Consider the following 14,116-nt stretch of genomic DNA (forward strand, 5'->3'; position numbering starts at 1 on the left):
CCAGGGTTGCTAGGGACAACAGCAGCCCTCTTTTCCCTTGGAAAACTTTGTTCGGGTATGTATGGGGTTCGATCAGGCGGTAACAACCCCTCCAGCCTCAGAGCTCTATCTATCATCTCAGCCATCCTTGCTTCTTTTTGGCATCTTGATCGCCCCATACTCACAATCACTCCCAAAAGAATGTGCACAGTTCAGCAACAAATTAGAACACTGTCTCTTTAAGGCTAATCACCTTTCTCTTGCAGGTTCTCCTCACCTGCACACACTCAGATTATGCAGTTTCTGGCAATAGCTCACTGGTATTTGCAAGGATCTTCAGTCCATGCCCGCATTCGAGCACCAATTGTAATGTTGGGGTGATTTAGCATCTGGGTAGAGCATACCAGTGAGCAGCAGAGTCCACGCCAGTTGTGATTTTTAAGGGTTTGTTGACCCACTTTTATTAAAAGAAAGAAAAACGTCCATCCAGACTTTCCCACGCAGGGGGTTTCAAGTTTCTACAGCAATAAAAAAATGGTCAAACGAAAATGCCAAGCCACATGGCTCTCTTCAGAAATACAGCCCCCTAGGCTTACACTTCAGCCCTCTTGGCCACGTACCAAAGTACCTGTACAATCACTGTACCTTCTCTCAGCTTCTGTGCTGCTCAGCCCACAGCTTTGGGTCCTCTGTCTATACCATGCAGACATGCATGCTTCTCCCTTGCTTGCCTGGACTCCTCGGGAGGGTGGAGTCCAGAACACTGGTCTTGATTCTACTATAAGCCCAGGACCCACCTGTTCAATCAACCAGCCAGACTCCTGGCTGTTTCCAAAACCCGGTCCCAGGATTGGAGATTCCTGCCTATTGGAGAGTCCTGGGCGACCATTACCAGGACAGGGAACTGGACTATCACAATATATATATATATATATATATATATATTTCCAGTACATGGGCAGCATTAGTTGCCTGACTAACCCTGTGAATATCTTAAGCTATTAAAGAAAACTTGTATTTTAGCAAGGTGGAAGACAAAGAAAATAAAGGCTCCTCCACATATCACTCACATTGAATGACACTTCAGGGACAAAAGATTTGGGGATTTACAACTATCTGCTTTCTATTAGGCTGCATTCACACCTAGGCGTGCAAAATCGCGGCGTTTTGTCCCGCGAATTGCGGCGACAAATTGCGGCGTTTTGTCCCGCGATTTGCGGCGACTGTGAATGCAGCCTCACCCCCTCTATGGAGATGGTTCACATCTCCTATGCCGAACGCCGAAAGCCGCCTGAAAAAAAGGTTCAGGACTTTTTTTTCAGGCGGCAGGCGTGGAGATGTGAACCATCTCCATAGAGGGCAATGTGTTTTCATCCCTCCAGCGTCTCGGGGCTGCTGCGGCGTCACACTACAGGCGACAAAACGCCTAGGTGTGAATGGGGGCTTATACTCCACAGTATTACTCAATACTGAGGCCTGCATTTTGCATGTCGTTCACAAAATGCAGGCTGCGGTATTTAGCCCGAGTTAAAGGCTAGGTTCACCTTTATAAAAAAAAAATGCACGTTAATGCATGTCAGGCTCCTGCAAACTCTTCCTCTAGCTCTTTGCCCATTACCCCTGTATTGGTTGTCGGTTGGCGAGCTGGAGGAAGATAGTGAAAAAAAAATTGAATTTTTAACACAGCAAGCCCGTCATGTGACTGAGATATCACATGTGTCACATGACCAGGCTTTCATCCCCTTTTTTTTTTTAACTCCCAATTGTATTGCAATCTGTTGGATTCAGAAGTTAGTGGAGCACAATGTACATTTATGAGCACAACCCTGGGCTTTATACTATTATCATCAAGGTGCAGTGTATCTCTATATGTGTATTGTTAATCAACCAATACACTGTTCCTAATTTCCCAAATATTACATCAAATTATTTAGAACCTATGTGCTAGAAATTATTTGTAAATATAATTACACTCACATAGGTGGATGTAGTATCGATCTGATAGTGCATCGGTCCCCCTCTGCCTCTACAGTGAGAAGTGAGCAATCAAACACCGCTGATTGCTCAGTTCTCCCCTTCGCTCCGAGCAGAGAGCCGTGACTGTCAGGCCTCGTACACACGACCGAGAATCTCGTCGTAAATGAAACGTTGTTTTCCTCGACGAGTTTCTTGTCAGGCTTGTCGAGAATCTTGTCAAGCTTTCTTTGCGTACACACTGTCAAGACAAAATCTCGTTGTTCTCAAACGCGGTGACGTACAACACGTACGATGGCACTATAAAGGGGAAGTTTGATTCCACTGGCGCCGCCCTTGGGGCTGCTTTTGCTAATCTCATGTTACTGTGTGTTAGGTAAAAGTTTGGTGAGAGACGATTCGCGCTTTTCAGTCTGTTACAGCGTGACGAATGTGCTATCTCCATTACGAACGCTACTTTTACCGAAGGTGCGCTCCCGTCTCATACTTTATTCTAAGCATGTGTGCGTTTCCAAGCATACACACGAATCGTAAACCAGCCCGACGAGGAAATTGAGACTCCCGACGAGAAAAAAAGAGAACATGTTCTCTTTTTTTCTCGTCGAGATCCACGACAGTTTTCTCGATGAAAAACATACACACGACCATTTTCCTCTGCAAAAAAGCTCTGCCAGCATTTTTCATGATGGATTTTGTCGAGGAAAATGGTTGTGTGTACGAGGCCTCAGACTCATTTTGCACAATCACAATACGTATTTGATGAAGACAATTTTGGACTATATTGTTTTGCACATTATTAACACAAGGCATATTTATAGGAGATATTATTCACATACTGGGCTTTAGAACTGTGAAGCTCTTTTTTTGTGACATGACTAAATGCAGGTCAATACCTATCTGCAGTGATTGTCAACATACTTGATGGTAATCATCTTCCTCTCCACGCTGGTAGAATCCATTTTCTTCATTAGCATGACATTTTCCACCCACTGGAACTTCTCTGAGTTGACAAATAAAACTGGCTGATGGATTGTAGTGAAGATTTCATCTCGGAGAGAGAACATCCAGGAATCCAGAGCTACACCACATCTACAACAACAGACAGCAGACAAAATATCAACATGTCACCAGACAACTTCTTGCATTAGGGCCCTTTCACACGGGGCGGATAATGAAAAAAATGTTTTTGCAAACACATAAGAAACCTAGCTGAGCTGCTGTTTAAAACTAAGCAAAATATATAAAATAGTAAAAATAACCCATAAAAGCAAACACTGTATCGGTCATGTACTACAAACAGCGCTAATGTTGAGTGATATTAGGATGTGGCCAACTCCACACAAAAATCTTTAGATAGATGAGCCAAGTGGTAATTCAAACAGTGTCCATAGGTGATCCTAGAGTAATAATAGTGTGCACCTTCAACCGAAATCTCCAAATATACCACGTGAGAACACAGTCCCCTTAAGTGTATACACTCACCAGAACACAATGTATAACACAATGTATAACCAGCATTGAACAGGGAACACTCGTCTGAACCACGGACCACAGTCAGCATCAATCAAGGAGGCACATGGATGATAAAGGAAATGCACCGGGTGTGAAGGGTTTCAAGCGCCCACCGCCCAGTATTAGGGTGAAAGGGTCACAGCAGACATCACGTTGTCATAAAATATAATGTTACGCTGAGTAAACAGATAACCAACATGTCATACTTTAAAATTGAGCACCCTCGTGGAATGCCAACCCCTCCCGCTGCTTCTAAAAACGATCCAGCGGCTAATCAGCCACTCGGATCGCTTTTATGAGAAAGAATTGCCTGCTGGGAAAAAAATAAATAAAGGGTTATGGCCGATAGCTTCATCTCTGGTAAACTACGTATTGTGGTCTTAAAGTGGATAAGAAGACTTCAGTTCCACTTTAATACAAAGATGTTACCCTTCTAGTTGAGGGGCCTACAAGTGGCAAGAAAAATAGAAAAACTATGTGAATCCCTTGGAATTAACTGGCTTTCTGCAGTAATTTACCTTTAAAATGTGATCTGATCCTCATCTAGGTCACAACAATAGAAAAATACAACGTGCTTAAGCTGATAACACACAACCAATTCTAATTGCTTGTGTCTAATATATTCACAGTGCTGAAGATAAAAATAAGTGAACCCCTGAAGTTAATAGATGGCCGGTAGCACTGGATCAGATCTGCACTACATTCAGGAGATTTTTTTTACCATTCTTCTTTACAAAACTACTTCAATTCAGACACATTTGCAGGATGTCTGGTGTGAACGGCTCTCTTGAGGTCATTCCACAGCATCTCTATGGGGTTAAGGTCTGGGCCACTCCAAAAGGCACATTTTCTTTTTCTGAAGCTAGTGTGTTGTGGATTTACTTTGATGCTTGGAATCATTGTCCTGCTGCATCACCCAACTTCTACTAAGCTTCAGCAGGTATACAGACACCATGACATCCTATAGGATATTTTCTTAAACTTGGAAGTTAATTTTCCCCTCGATAATGGCAGGTGGTCCAGGCCCTGAGGCAGTGAAGCAATCACAAATGTTCCCTCCACCATACTTCACAGTTGGGATGATGTTTTGATGTTGGTAAGCTATACCTTTTTTGCTCCATACATAGTGCTGAGTATTCTTCCTGAACAATTCAACTCTTATTTCATCAGTCCACAAAACATTTTTCCAGTAACGGTGTAGTCGGCTAAGGTTCTCTATGGCAAACTTCAGGAGTGCAGCAATGTTTTTTTGGAGGGCAGGCACTTCTTTCGTGGTGTTCTGCGATGGGCACCCTGCCTGTTCAAAGACTTGCATATTGTAGACTCATGAACAGGGATGGTTACCAGTTCCAGTAATGACTTTAGGTCATTAGCTGTTACTCTTGGGTTCTTTTTTACCTCATTGAGGATTCTGCGTTAAGCCTTGGGAGTCATCTTGGCTGGGCGCCCACTTCTAGAAAGAGTACTCCTGATTGTATGAGCTTAAACACACTTACGAACTGATTTCATCATTTGGACTTCAGGTGTGCAAACTACTGACTCCAGTTAGCTTTGGCTGAAATAATTAGTCTATTGGTTCACTTACTTTTTCTTCAATCACTGTGAATGTTTAATGGGTGTGTTCCATAGTGACAAGAGACATTAGATCAACTTAAGCACATTGTGTTATTTTATTTTATTTTTTGTGATTAATTCGCATTTTATGGCAAACCAACCAATTATTGCCAAAGGGGTTCACATACTTTTCTTGCCAGCATTGTCTTAAATATTAAAACTATAAGCCAGCATCCTTCAAAGGGTAAAGTACACACTACCTAGGAATATGGCGCAAAAGGAAGGGCAATCCTATGAGAAGCCTAAAAGTAAAAAAAATTCTCCCAGTAGTTGGAAGTTTATGCCAAAGTGGGGTCTGTAACCAAGGACCTCTAGCCTGTAATCGAGACCGATGACCTAGGGGTGGGGCCTATTAAGGAGTAACCTCCTCCTAAGTATGGCCTATAGCAGTGGTTCTCACCCCTGTTCTCAAGTACCCCCGACAGGCCATGTTTTGGGAATTTCTCTTAGATAAAATAGCTTTCTAAAATACCAAGCCATTGACTCGGATTTAAAAGTCCTGTGCGAGATAAAGGAAAATATGCAAACATGGCCTGTTGGGGGTACTTGAGGATAAGGTTAAGAACCACTGGACTACAGCATCCCTCAAAGCCCTGACAAGTTCCATAAGTGCATAACCCCTCTGTTTCAGGGCCTTCAAAATTGAGGTTGTTAATTGAACATGTGTCACTTAAATCTGTAATTAAAAAAGTATAAAAGCAATACAAGCTTGAGGTTTTTCACTTATGGGGAAAAGTCTTTTGGCTTTGTGCATTTTAATAGCTATTCCTAAATATTAAAATGTGTGTGTGTTAAAGAATAACTTCCCTGAAATTCCAAGGACCAGTGAAGCGATTGCTGGTGTGCTATATGCTTTTTTTTTATCCTGTAGGGGGTGCTATATAATTGTAATACTGGACATATGGGTGGTGATTACTTCACACTACATTGTGCCAGAGTTAACCTAGCAGCTGACCCATACAAGTCCAATTTCAGCTGCCAATGGAGGCCCTGTTTTGTTTGCATTGAATTTGAATAGTTCTCTTCTGGCTGTTCCAATTTTCGTCTATAGCAAAATTTTCATTTTTACCTGCAAACTCTATATAAACATTCCCCAGCAGGATGCCCAACACTTTGTGTGGGTGGTGGTCCTCAGTTTGTGACTTCTTAGCACCATTCAGAGAATACCTTGCATTTTTCTAATGGATGCAAAGTGTTTGCTGATTGGATGAAGTGGAGAGGCAGGGACACTCTTTACCTTGTCTAATCAGAGAATGCTTTGCATTCATCGAGCAAATTCAAAGCGTCCTCTGAATGGTGCACGTGCCCAGCGGCAAACCTGTGTTCAGAGTGCAGCAGGGCAGATGTTCAGCATGAGGCCAGAAAGGCAGTAGAGATCACTGTACTAGTGGTGTCTACTACAGTGATTTCCTGCTTCTAGAGCGATCCCACATGTATGGCACATGCATAGTTACATTGGCCCAAGCTGGATCAGTGTAAATATGTAAACAATACCATACCTGGAATTCTTCTTTAAGACAAATAGAAGCCTGCAGGCTGCAGTGCAATATGTATTTAATGTGTAGTTGTTGGATACAATTATAGTATTAAAAAAATTGTTTTTTTTTTTTTTTATTGTTATACATTTGTCAGCCTGTAATAAAAATAAAGCAGGGTTTTAATGAAACAGAGTACCAGATACAATCCTTATTTTTCTAATTGAAACATGCATACAATGTGCAGCGAAAAAGAGAGAAAGCTAATTCAGTACAGGAAAGGAGCCTGTATAACTGTGCATGAAGGTAAGGTTGGAGTTGTATGCTAGGTACACATCTATGCGTTTTTGTGGGCCACGTCTATGCAGGCACGGCAGTCCATTCAAATAAATGGGCTGTTATGCCTGCGTTTCCACAAAAAAGGTGCATGCACCTTTTCAAAAACGCAGCCGCACGGAAATCGCATGGTATTTTTGACCATGCGATTTCCCTGTGGTTTTGCATATGTGGGGGTGCCATTCAGAATCAATGGCAGCCTTGCTCGTTTTCACTGCTGGTAGTTATGGGAATCTAGGCAATTTTAACATCGAAAGCTACACTCTGAAGTGTGAACCAAGCCTTAAACAACATCCCCCAATAAGTAATGGAGCTCATCTGATGATTGATGTATGTGTGTTCCCTTGTGTTTTTTTTTTAGTTAAAAAAAAAGAAAACTGATAAGACACAGTCATGCTCTTACCTGAATCGTGAATCCCTCCCAAGTGCTTTGATTGCTGTAGCTGCCCCAAAGGAGTGTCCCATTGCTGCCACCCTCTGCAAATCAATTGAATCCTTAAAACGAAAAAAGGTTAAACATAAATAGGGCAACCAGAAAGAATACCACTCTCACTATTGTCTTTATCATGTAGCTGAGGTTTCATCAACCAGCAGCTCTTCAGCTTTGTGGAAACAAGTCCATGTTTTCCCTGCCAGATCACCTATGCACAATGTGGAAGCAGCTTCAGCTACTTTTGGGTAAAAAAAATATGCGCCTAATGCCCTGTGCACGCAATCAGAGTTTCTGTCGGAATAAACTCAGACGGGTTTTTCCAACGGAATTCCGTTCAAGCTGTCTTGCATACACACGGACAAACCAAATTCCGACCGTCAACGCGGTGACGTACAACACTACCACGAGCCTAGAAATATTAAGTTCAATGCTTCCGAGCATGCGTGTTTTTTTCTTCGTCGGTGTTCCATACAGACGAACGGAATTTCCGATGGAATTTTTTCGTCGGATATTCCGACCGTGTGTATGCCTCAAAAAAAATTCTGTCTGACTTTTTCCACCGGAAATTCCGATCGCGTGTACGAGGCTTTAGCCTTATTTCTCACACTCCCCTGCAAAATTTCCAAAACATCACAGTAATGGAAGCTTTTGGCCAATCGTATAGGTTCTTATAGGGTGTGTGTGTGTCAAACTTTGTTTTAGATAAAAGTGTCCAAATCTGACTTGGAGGCCCTAATAACACTGTAATGTTTTTACAAAGCATACGTTTTATGTATTTTAGCGCACTTTAACCAGCTGTGGACGCTGGGTGTACTACACATGGTCAAATAAAAACTTACAGGGTGTGTGTAGTATGCCCTATCTTTTTCTCCCCCCTCCCAACCACACTTGTCTGCAAATCCAAAAACTGTCACAATGACAGCCAGGATTTGTTGTGTAATTACAGTAGCTGTCGATGAGGCCGATAGTTCAATGGGGCTGACGGTGAGGATACATTTTTCCATGTCATAATGCAAAGCATCATAGCATATGTACACCCGTCTGCAGACTTTGCAGTTAAAATGATTGTAAAGGGCATAGATGACGTGTCGTGGCCCGCTCGGTTTTCGGTTCTTCCTTTTCCCTCCCCCCACCCGTCCTTCCCTCCCTCTCCTCTCCCTTCCTTTCTTTTTTTTTTCTCTTCTCTCTCTTTCTCCTAATTTACTTTTTCTCCTTTCTTCCTTCCTAATGTTCAGATGTTGTTCTAATGATTTATTTTTCATCAGCCCTCCTTGTTTTTCCATATCACACATTGTTAGCCACCCGATATGGGAGGCAAACTTATTGGACCCGTGATGGGCTTCCGTTGTTCAGTGTCTTACACAGTTTATATTGATATGTATTATATTGTATTGTAGACATCTGTTAGTTATATGTGTTGTATCATTCTGTTGAAAAGCAATAAATACATATTTACCTCTAAAATTATTGTAAAGGTTATTTTTTTTTTTTAAATAACAAAAAAAATTCATACTTACCTGCTCTGTGCAAGGGTTTTGCACAGAGTGGCTCTGATCCTCCTTTTCTGGGGTCCCATGGCGCTCCTCTTCATCGAGTGCCCCTACGGACAGCCGCTTCCCATAGGGGCACTCATACGGGTGCGCTCCCGAGCCCTGCTGCGTCCATTGACACAATGGACACTGACAGCAAGACTCAACCTGCCCCCTGGCTCCCATGTCACTGGATTTGATTGACAGCAGTGGGAGCCGATTGTTCCTGCTCCCATCAATCTATCCAATGAGGACCCGAGACAGCAGCTGGAGCTGCTTGGCTCATCCTCGTCGCTGGAATGATTGGGCTTGGGTAAGAAAAAGGGTGGCTTTGGGGGGCTGCTGCAGAACAGAAGGGTTTTCACCTTAATGCATAGATGTGTTAAAGGGGTTGTAAAGGTTTGTTTTTTTATTTTCTAAATAGGTTCCTTTAAGCTAGTGCATTGTTGGTTCACTTACCTTTTCCTTTGAATTCCCTTCTAAATGTTTTTTTTCCTTTGTCGGAATTTCTCACTTCCTGTTCCTCCTCAGTAAGCTTGCCCCCATCATCCGAGCCTTTCTGGCTGGGGGTTAGTCAGCATGATCACCCCTCTCCCTGCAGGGATGTAGTCCCAATGGAGGGGGCGAGCATGCTGACAAACCCCTAGCCAGAACGGCTTGGATGACGGGGGCAAGCTTACTGAGGAGAAACAGGAAGTGAGAAATCAGACAAAGAAAAAAACATTTAGAAGGGAAATTCAAAGGAAAAGGTAAGTGAACCAACAATGCACTAGCTTAAAGCAGGGGTCTCCAAACAAAGGGCCGGTTTATTGTCCTTCAGACTCTTGGAGGGTCGGACTTTGGCCAGCGGGGGGTGGAAATTTTCCTGGCATCAGTGGGACTAAACATCTGGTATTAGGGGGAGGAATAGTGCCCCATCGTTGGTATCATAGGGAGGAATAGTGCCCCATTAGTGGTGTTACAGTGGGGATCGAAAGTTTGGGCACTCCAGGTAAAAATTTGTATTGATGTGCATAACGAAGCCAAGGAAAGATGGAAAAATCTCCAAAAGGCATCAAATTACAGATTAGACATTCTTATAATATGTCAAAAAAGTTAGATTTTATTTCCATCATTTACACTTTCAAAATTACAGAAAACAAAAAAATGGTGTCTGCAAAAGTTTGGGCACCCTGCAGAATTTATAGCATGCACTGCCCCCTTTGCAAAGCTGAGACCTGCCAGTGTCATGGATTGTTCTCAATCATCGTCTGGGAAGACCAGGTGATGTCAATATCAAAGGTTTTAAATGCCCAGACTCATCTGACCTTGCCCCAACAATCAGCACCATGGGCTCTTCTAAGCAGTTGTCTAGAAACCTGAAAATAGTTGACGCTCACAAAGCTGGAGAAGGCTATAAGAAGATAGCAAAGCGTTTTCAGACGTCAATATCCTCTGTTCGGAATGCGATTTTTTTTTTTTTTTTTTACCAAAAATATGCAGAAGAATACGTATCGGCCTAGACTGAACATTTTTTTTTTTTTAAATTGTGATATTTATTATAGCAACAAGTAAAAAATTTTGTATTTTTTTTTTCAAAATTGTGGCTCTTTTTTGTTTATAGCGCAAGAGGTGATCAAATACCACCAAAAGAAAGATCTACTTGTGGGGAAAAAAGGACGTCAATTTTAATTGGGAGCCATGTCGCACGACCGCGCAATTGTCAGTTAAAGCGACGCAGTGCCGGAAGCTGAAATTTCACCTGGGCAGGAGGGGGTATATGTGCCCAGTAAGTAAGTGGTTAAAGGAACCTATTTAAAAACACTGTTCAAACCCCAGATAGAGATGCAAAGTAACATGGTTACTTTTGTATCTACTCTGTTTCATTATCTACTGATCAAAGGGATGAGCTTCCATCTGCATATGATGTCAGGTAAAATAACCTGTGGCCACTACCCCTTATCTTGGCTTTCCTATATACTGACCACATATTAGGGTGTGTTTTGCCAATTTGGCGCCTCAGTAAATGGTCATCCTGGAACATTGTGCTGCCTTTTTTCTCAATGTTTGATTTGTGTGGTGTCACTGCTTAGCCGAGCACACACCCCTCAAAAAAGTGTTACATGAGGCCAGTGTGGTTTGCTTTTACGAATTACAAGTTAAAGAAACCTAAAATGTATTTGTTTATTTATTTTTTAATAAAATGTGTTCCTATGTAACCCCTTAGTTTACCCTAATAAGACTTAGTTGACTTGTTGTTCTCCTTCTCCCCTTAACTATTATTCTGCTGAAGATTTTTTTGTATTATTTCTATTTTCTAACCATTAATATGTTATTCTTTTTAGTTTGTATTTCTTTGTTTTTTTGTTTTGTTTTTTATCACATTAAAGCGGTAGTTCCCCCTCCAAAAAAATGTTACCCTTAGATTGATGCTCGTTTTGTCTAGGGGAATCGGCAAGTTGTTTTAAAATCGAAGCTTTACTTACCGTTGTAGAGGGCGATCTTCTCCGCCACTTCCGGGTATGGGTCTTTGGTTCTCGGCGTTCCTTATTGATTGACAGTCTTCCGAGAGGCTTCCGACGGTCACATCTATCGCGTCACGATTTTCCGAAAGTAGCCGAACGTCGGTGCGCAGGCGCCGTATAGAGCCGCACCGACGTTCGGCTACTCGTGACGCCATGGATGCGACCGTCGGAAGCTTGTCGGAAGCCTGTCAATCAAGAAGGAACACCCAGTCCCGAAGACCCATACCCGGAAGCGACGGAGAAGATCGCCCTCTACAACGGTAAGTAAAGCTTCGATTTTAAAACAACTAGCCGATTCCCCTAGACAAAACGAGCATCAATCTAAAGGTAACATTTTTTTGGAGGGGGAACTACCGCTTTAAAAATAAAACCACTAAATTGAAAAAAAAATGTATTTCATTTGTAACTTTGCAACTCTTTGTACCAAGTTCTAAATTGTAGTGTCATTTTAACTGTCTCCGGCCCGTCCTATAGACAAATGACGGCGGGGCGGCTCTTGTTCTGGGATGACATCATATGGTGCCCATTAGCCGCAATCGCACGCCTAAGGGAGTGTGCATCGCGGCGATTGCAGGCGTGCCGTGACCTTGGGCCGCAGCTCTTTACCCATGTGATCGGCTGTGTCCAATCACAGCCGATCAGATGTAAACAAGGAGATTCCGTTTATTGGCTCGCCTCACACTGACAGTGTGAGGCGAGAAGAGCCGATCAAAAGCATCTCCTCACAGGGAAGACATGTATAGGTAATCGGGGCACTGATCATCAGTGCCCTGATTACAGTGCAGCCCCAACAGTGTCCATTAGTGACGGCACTCTGTGTCCATTAGTGACGGCACTCTGTGTCCATCAGTGACGGCACTCTGTGTCCATCAGTGACGGCACTCTGTGTCCATCAGTGACGGCACTCTGTGTCCATCAGTGACGGCACTCTGTGTCCATCAGTGACGGCCCATCAGTGAGGCCCATCAGTGCTGCCTTTCAGTGCCAAATAGTGACACCTATCATTGAACATATGTGCCCACCAGCACTACCTATCAGTGCTGCATATTAGTACCTCCTCGTCAGTGCCACCCCATCAGTGCAGCTTCATCAACACATCAATGAAGGAGAAAAATTACTTATTTACAAACTAAGAAAAAGTTTTATTTTCCAAATTTTTTTTTTTTTTTTTTTTCATTTTTTTTTGCAAAAAATTAAAAACCCAGCAGTGATTAAAAACCACCAAAAGAAAGTTCTGTTTGTATAAAGAAAATGATAAAGAATTAATTTGGATACAGCATTGCCTGACCGCACACTTGTCATTCAAAGTGCGACAGCTCTGAAAGCTGAAAATTGGTCTGGGCAGGAAGGGGGTGAAAGTGCCCGGTATTGAGGTGGTTAAACTAAAATACAGAATAAGATTTATATGGTTTATCGACAGTAACTATATATTTTTTTTAATAATTACTAAAAAAATGTTAAGGTTTGTTTTTTCTTTTATCTACGGGTTGCATATAATAATACTTGTAAGATAATATGACCAGCCTTGTTGTCCTAAAAAAATTATCTATGTAGGGCACTGGATGGTGGATGATGTCAGTAGCTCAGAGGCTGGTGTCGTCAGCAGGGTAGTGGATGGTGCCAGTAGGGCAATGGACTTTGTTAATAGGGCAGAAGACAGTGTCAGTAGGGCAGTGAACGTAGCAGTAGGTCAGAAGTTGGTGTCAGTAGGGCAGTGGATAGTGTGAGTAGTTTTTTTATGAATGTTTTTATTATTTTAAAAAAAATCAGCCCTGTTAGGGGGCTTTGCCGTAATATAAGGGGTCTAAACAGACCCCCTGATGTCTCACTTTTGAGATAAAGAAAGAAGATTGAGGAAACGGCCCTCAGAGTCCATCTCCGCAGCCTCAGTCGTACAGAATGAACGCACAGTAATCGCTCTGAACAGAGCTTCCTGTCCGTTCACAAACTGAACCATTGTAAACACAGTTCCCAAATGATCTTTTGTGTATTATTTGAACTTTACATCATTTAATCGAACAGCAACCAGAACTGATTTGAAATTGTAGTTCATGAAGTTTTAAGGACTTGGTTCCTGTGATACAGAAACTATGAATGTATAAGCTAAAACAGTTCTGAAGTGAAGTGAACAAAAAACCCATAAACAGAGACTCTTATGCCGTCCAATGGACTTTTTTCATCGGAAAACCGATCGTAGAATTTTCCGATGAAAAAAAAAAAACGATGGTAAATTCCGATCGTCTGTGTGGAATCCCATCAGAGAAAAATCCATGCATGCTCAGAATCAAGTCGACGCATGCTCTGAAGCATTGAACTTCATTTTTTTTCGACTCGTCGTAGTGTTTTAATTCACTGCGTTTTGGCACGGTCGGAATTTAGTCTGATAGTGTGCATGCAAGACTGATGAAAGTCGGCTTCATCGGAATTCCGACAAAAAATTCCATCAGATTTGATCCCATCAGAAATCCGATCGTGTGTACACGGCATTTCTCTTCCAATACAGGGGGTGGTGCAGGTGGATGGCGCTGGCGGGGATTCGTAACAGAGGTATTTGCACAGGTAGGAGAAAACCCACCCCCCCCCGCTCAACAACTCTGATCCCCCCCCTCCCGCTCAACAACTTTGACCCCCCCCGCTCAACAACTTTGATCCCCCCCCTCTCAACAAGATGTCCCGCATTGGATTTATTAAATGTTGGGAGGTATGGTAATGTGGTCCAGTGCCCACTCCCCCCAAATACCCTGCTATAACAGTTCATGT

General features: G+C 42.5%; 1 protein-coding gene across 4 annotated transcripts in view; it reads right to left on the reverse strand.

Annotated features, from left to right (window-relative positions):
• The window catches only part of PLA2G7 (phospholipase A2 group VII), a 112,330-nt gene that overhangs the window by 11,840 nt on the left and 86,374 nt on the right, over positions 1-14,116 (reverse strand). For 3 of the 4 annotated variants that reach the window (XM_040348464.1, XM_040348461.1, XM_040348462.1), the window contains exons 8-9: positions 7,294-7,385; positions 2,872-3,042 (exon numbers count right to left, since the gene is read on the reverse strand). In XM_040348464.1, coding sequence (XP_040204398.1) covers positions 2,872-3,042; positions 7,294-7,385 — 263 coding nt within the window. Of the gene's footprint in view, positions 1-2,846; positions 3,043-7,293; positions 7,386-14,116 lie in introns of all 4 variants that reach the window. The other variant, XM_040348463.1, reaches the window with a different exon arrangement.

Source organism: Rana temporaria, chromosome 4 (genome assembly GCF_905171775.1).
Source record: "Rana temporaria chromosome 4, aRanTem1.1, whole genome shotgun sequence".
Classification (NCBI taxonomy): domain Eukaryota; kingdom Metazoa; phylum Chordata; class Amphibia; order Anura; family Ranidae; genus Rana; species Rana temporaria.